This window comes from Mytilus trossulus, chromosome 7 (genome assembly GCF_036588685.1).
Source record: "Mytilus trossulus isolate FHL-02 chromosome 7, PNRI_Mtr1.1.1.hap1, whole genome shotgun sequence".
Classification (NCBI taxonomy): domain Eukaryota; kingdom Metazoa; phylum Mollusca; class Bivalvia; order Mytilida; family Mytilidae; genus Mytilus; species Mytilus trossulus.
In genome coordinates this window covers 80,850,717-80,856,716 of record NC_086379.1, presented here as the reverse complement: position 1 = coordinate 80,856,716, position 6,000 = coordinate 80,850,717, and the positions used below count along the sequence as shown (strand labels likewise).

Below are 6,000 nucleotides of genomic sequence, written 5' to 3'. Positions count from 1 at the left end.
TTTAAGGGTTCCCCATGGATAGTTACGTAAACCCGGACCGGGCGGCAAATAGTAACATCACTCTAGCAGTAGCTGTGACTAGCATATGCTAAAATGCAGAAAGTTGACCTTGACCTTTGATCTAGACAGATGCACTCGAATGGCAAATAATGAGACATCAATCATAAATCACAATTTAAAATAAAAAGTAAGGTTACATTGAATTGAAAAGTCAAATTTTCCTTGATGATTAGTTTATCATTTTAAACACTCCCGCCAATGAACTATATTGGGCGTAAAAATCACCTGATACTATATTTAGAACAATATTATCCTGCCAAGATGGCGGATCGGAATAGAGCCACACTTCTGGAGTTATTAACAAAACCGGGAAATAATGTTTGTGCAGATTGTAAAAGTCCTGGTTTGTATTTATTGAAAGAATATATTACTAATATAGCATCTGATCATTTATACACACGATATTATAATATAACATTGATTTACCACACACGTTAAGTCGTAAGTATAAACCAGGATGACACTACACTGAGCATGGCACAACAAGTACTAACAGATTGATAAACAATATAAAGATATTTGCATATCTACGTTTATAATTTTCTATCCATTTTGTATTTTTGGTCGATAACTTTTTGATTTGAAACAACAATGGCAATATATAACCCTGTCTAGTCGAGTGAGTCATTTGAAAAGTTTTAAGCTGTTAAAGGATAAAGTGACATCAATTTGTAATTATGACTAATCAGTGCTCTACAAAAGGAGTCTGGCATAATAGATGACATTGTGATTTATATTTTCTTTTCAACACTTAGTTGTCTTGCAGAACAGATGACATGGCAATTTATAATTGTTCCAGAACTGTAATATTCTTGCAAAACATATGACATTGTAATTTAAAAGTTCTATCACTACACTGTCATGACTGTAGTTTACTTGCAATACAGATTACAATGAAATTTATAATTGGTCTTACCCTGTACTATTCTTGCAAAACATATGACATTGTAATTTAAAAGTTCTATCACTTCACTGTAGTTTTCTTGCAATACAAGATGACATTGAAATTTATAATTGTTCTAACACTATAATTTTTGCAAAGCAGATGGCAGTTATTTGAAATTTCAATACTGTCTCTAGTGTTGATGACATTGAAATTTAAAAGTTAGTTCAAACACTGCAGTTTCTTGCAAAATATATAACAAACATTGTAATTTGTAAAAAGTTCTGCAGAACAGTTATTGTAATTTATAATGTGTTTCCAACTAGGTGATAGTCTGCAAAATTCATATCTGAGTAAGGTTTAAGGTATAGAAAAGTTATAACATCTTTAAAAAGTCAGGTGTGATAATAATTTCAGTAAAATGATTGTTTCTTCTCATGATCTAGGGGCCTAGGTGGCTGAGTTGTCTAAGTAGTTACTACTGTTATATCTAGTCGGTCAACACAGGTTGTGAGTTTAAACCCTGCTTGTAAGGGTGCACTAGACTCCAATCTTATTTGAGTTAGATTGTTAGTTTTCCTTTACAAGGTTATGATGGTTTTCTTCGGACACTCTTGCTTCTTCCAGCAATAAAAACTGGCAGCCATGAAATTAGTACATTTTAACTCTGCTTACCAAATTATTGGTGGTCTTTTATTTTCATCTTTGGTTTAGTGGCCCTGATAGTACTTATATGTATTAATAATGCTAGACTGTAAGTTTTTTATGGAGTGTGTCAGTATTACTACATTTAGTCAAGATAGGCTGTCCTTAATGTGTTGTATTACCCAGTTAAAGCACAGGTGGGAGTTATCTGCCTTTAGCAAAATCAAAATCCAATTGAATTTCTTATGACATATATATATGTAGGGTTGAATTTTGATGTACATGTAATCACAAGATACTGTACTGATTAAGTGAAATTCTAATAGTAAAATTTGAGGTGCTGAATCTGAGACCCTTACTCTAACACCTCCCTCTCCCCCTTTATTTTTTATTTTTGACAAAAGTTAAAATCCTGAATAAAAAAATTACAAGTGAATCAAGGTTGAGGCAGGCTTATGTCCTTTGTTTTTCTATTATATTAAATGAAAAATCTTTTGTCTGCAACAGAGGTTAACCTTACCATTTTGCAGACTAAATCACACACTTTATATCAATTCTTGACCTTAAGAAACTGTTTCTCATAAAAAGATAAGAATGTTTTTATTGTCAAAATATAATTTTTTAACATCCTGGTATCAGTCTGGCCTGCCTACATATGATTATTGGAAAAACATAAGACACTGTTAATTTAACAAAGAGATTTGGTTCAAGTATCTACTTGTATCTTATTAACCGTAACCTTATAAATGTGAGCAAGATATGGAAGTTGATTTGAATAGGTTTTTGAACATGCATTACATTCTTGTGTTTTTCTTTCAAGACAATGAAATTGTTTCTTTAACTTGTAAAAAACAATAATTATTTATGAATTATTTGATCTTATAACTGTATAATTGTCACATATTACACATCTCTTTACAAGAGGAAATAAGACTAGATTTGCCATTGCAAGCAATAGCGGAGGATGTCACCCCGTTCTAGACTTTGTCACAGTAGCAGCAACCAGTTTGAGTGTACCAAAGTCACATGGCACGTATAGTATACATGCCTTTGAACCCCTCCCCCCCTTTCTCTTCTCGTAGACTAAGAGTGATGTCTATATATAGTTGGGGAACTCTTTGAAATCTTAAATTAGACACACGCGCGAAGAAGAAAGGTGGTGTCACGTGATACTGAAGTATATTATCGTGGAGTTAGTACATTACTATTCTTTTTAGAGGGGACCTTGGACAGACAACATGTGTATATATTGACGGAGCGGCATACTAACTGTTCATTTTATTCTTCCGTATCTCGCGTATCACACGATACATGTATTTTATCTTGTACAATTTAATTACACGCTTATCGATTGATTTCAGCTAATGTGTATATTTTTGCAGGTGTTCAATTAACGGATGTGTACTTTAATGCAAGTGCAGAAATGTCAATTATGTGTACTCTTCGTGTTTCTCTCTCTCTCAGTGGCGATTTTCTCTCTTCAGCACGATTTTCGTATAGAATAGAAGCACTTTGAATTATGTATTAGTTTTCTTCTTGCATATTCTAGAAGACGTTTTGCACATAGTCTTTTAATCACAGAATTTTGTCTCAAATTTTCGAGTTTTTTTTTTTTTTTTTTTTTAGCTGTTTCCATGGCAACGGCGGCCATTTTGAAAATTTCAAAGACAGATGACAATACAGTATAATTTTAACGGGAATGAGGTTAAAATCTGTACAAAAATGTTACTTTGACGTTTTTTACCATATGGGTCCAATGTGCACTGTAAGCGTTATCTCCATGGTAACAGCAGCTATCTTAAAAATTCCAACGGCAATGAATTCTACAGTTTATACTACTGTTTTCTACTTCGGGGTTTTTTGGTCGTATCTGTAGCGGTTTATTTTCTATGAATTAATTAAGGATTTATTTTCGTTTTTTTCACGTTTGGACGGTTTCCATGACAACGGTAGCCATTTTGAAAGTTCTCAAGATGGATGTCACGCCTTCTATCGATGAGTTATTAGTTCTGAAAGTTTTATGCAATTTGGACCATTTTTCGGTTTTTTACATTTTTGCCGTTTCCATGGTAACGGCGGCCATCTTGAACCATTCCATGCTTCCTGCAACTTTACACATGGGGATTGTCATTATGGTGCAATTTTATAAATACATGTCAAGGCATCTCCGAGAAATCGGCTGGACAAAAAGTGTGGAAGAAAAAATTCGTAGAATAACAATATATCCCCCCTTTTTCAAAGGGGTGACATAAATATATGTATATGCAATAAGCAATATTCAAAGATATATAGAATAACCATACATTGTCTCGAAATATCAATGTTATTTGTACAAGGCTTAGAAACAGGTAGAAAGCGAGGCTGTGCCGAGCTTTTCTACCTGTTTCGAGCCGAGTACAAATAACATTGATATTTCAAGACAACGTATGGTTATTCTTTATATATTGCAACTCTTATAACTGTCCTAATTGAAGTATTTAGGGCAAAAACCATAATCTTTTAATATATAGTGGACAACGTAAATTTTCCATGAACCTGTATGTTTTATTGACTTCATAAATAAAACCAAGGGCGTAGCTGCCGTAAGGCACTATAGGCACGTGCCTACACATAATTTTTCACAAATATTTTTTTTTTGGTAAAAAAAAATGATTAACAACGTTATCTGTCAAAACTCTTTGATTATCGAATGTCATCTGTACACTAGCCTCTCGTTCTTATAGTGAATGAAATATTAGATAGAAATGAATGTTAGTATGAATTTACTTTATATAGAATCTATAAGCTAGAACTTTAGTTGGTTCAGATCATTTCACTTCTATTAACAAAAACTTGAATGAACCTAAACTTAGACACATGAGGGTTTTATTTTAATTAGTTATTGTTAGTTTTCAATTAGCTTTCCACTTTGCCTTAACCCGACTTGCCAATGTTGGTTGTCCGTTTGACTGTGCAGGATGTATAACTACGCAGTCACGTCAGGCCAGAATATGGACATTAAATCCGATGACTAGTTGTAGAGAGAATGCCACTCTTTGTGGAATTCATAGTTGTTCTACTGAAAGGCAAAATTTATGCTCCTATCCAATAATCCCTCATTTTCCAATGCATGGCATTTTCAAATTCCAGACCTTCGTCCTGGACGACACCTATTACAGGACCTAGCTCCTTGTTGTATTTATTGTAAAAAAAAAATTGTCAAAATTCCTAAGCAGGTAAGGATTTTACAGAAGAGGATGTAAAGAAATATGAATTTCTTGAATTTTGTTACGATAGAATGAACAGAACAGAACTGTGTGTATGTGTTTGTGGGGCTATGGTAAAGGTTTAAGAATAAAAAAATATTGATGGTTTTTTGTCTAGCCAAAAGGATAGTTTTATTATATAGTAATATCAGTGTTTACGTGGGAGCCTTATTTTTTTTAATGAAGGATCGTCACAATATTTACTTTTAAATAAGTTATACATATATATCAATCAGAACCGAATAGATATGAAAATACCAAACAGGGTGTACTGCTTAATCAAAGGGATACGCTGATCTACGCTGGGCTGTGCATATTGTATTTTTTTCCCATATTTCCGACTGTGCTGCGTTATCTAATTCACTAGTCAGATAAATCATAATTCTTCGAACTTTTCTTCATGTATATTATAATTATCATGAATAAATAACCAGTTAATTTAATATTTTTGTTCATAAAATTATGCAGCTAAAATGCTGAAAACCGTTTTCCGTCGGGGGGCTTCGCCCCCCTGAACCCCCTACCAGGGCTCTGCCCTGGACCTACTGGGGGCCTTGAGCGGCCCCCTACCGATTGGTGCCTACAGTTCGCTGGATATCTAGCTACGCCCCTGAAAACTCTACAGAAACACATTGTCAACGACTTAAACAAAGTGATACTTGGTCAGTAACTGTATATAACATATGAATATACGGTTAATGCAATTTGACTGCTCAAATAGCACAGCTGCAGTTTATATTATTTTAAAGACTCCATGTCAACCTGATCTTTTATTATTTTCAAGATATGGAAAGGCAAATGTAACTTACAGTTATTGAATATAAAGAAAAACAACATATTCTTACTTTATAAAATCAAAAAGCTTATGATCAATATCTTTTTTTATTTAAGAATTTTTGAAAGTGTCATTTGAAATCATTGTTTAAAAAGTGAAAGTGAAAGTAGGTTGCATTTATCTTGAAAATAATAAATGTCATGTTGATATGGAATCGTTCAAAATAGTATCTTTGTATTTTGGAAGATTTTTATACGACCGCAAATTTTGAAAAAATTTTCGTCGTATATTGCTATCACGTTGGCGGCGTCGTCGTCGTCGTCGTCGTCGTCCGAATACTTTTAGTTTTTGCACTCTTACTTTAGTAAAAGTGAATAGAAATCTATGAAATT

General features: G+C 33.3%; 1 protein-coding gene across 5 annotated transcripts in view; it reads left to right on the top strand.

Moving 5' to 3' along the window:
- Positions 1-301: 301 nt before the first annotated feature.
- The window catches only part of LOC134725955 (arf-GAP with dual PH domain-containing protein 1-like), a 36,754-nt gene continuing 31,055 nt past the window's right edge, over positions 302-6,000 (top strand). For all 5 annotated transcript variants that reach the window (XM_063590284.1, XM_063590281.1, XM_063590280.1 and 2 more), the window contains exon 1: positions 302-403. In XM_063590284.1, coding sequence (XP_063446354.1) covers positions 322-403 — 82 coding nt within the window. In that variant the 5' untranslated portion in view covers positions 302-321. The remainder of the gene's footprint in view (positions 404-6,000) is intronic.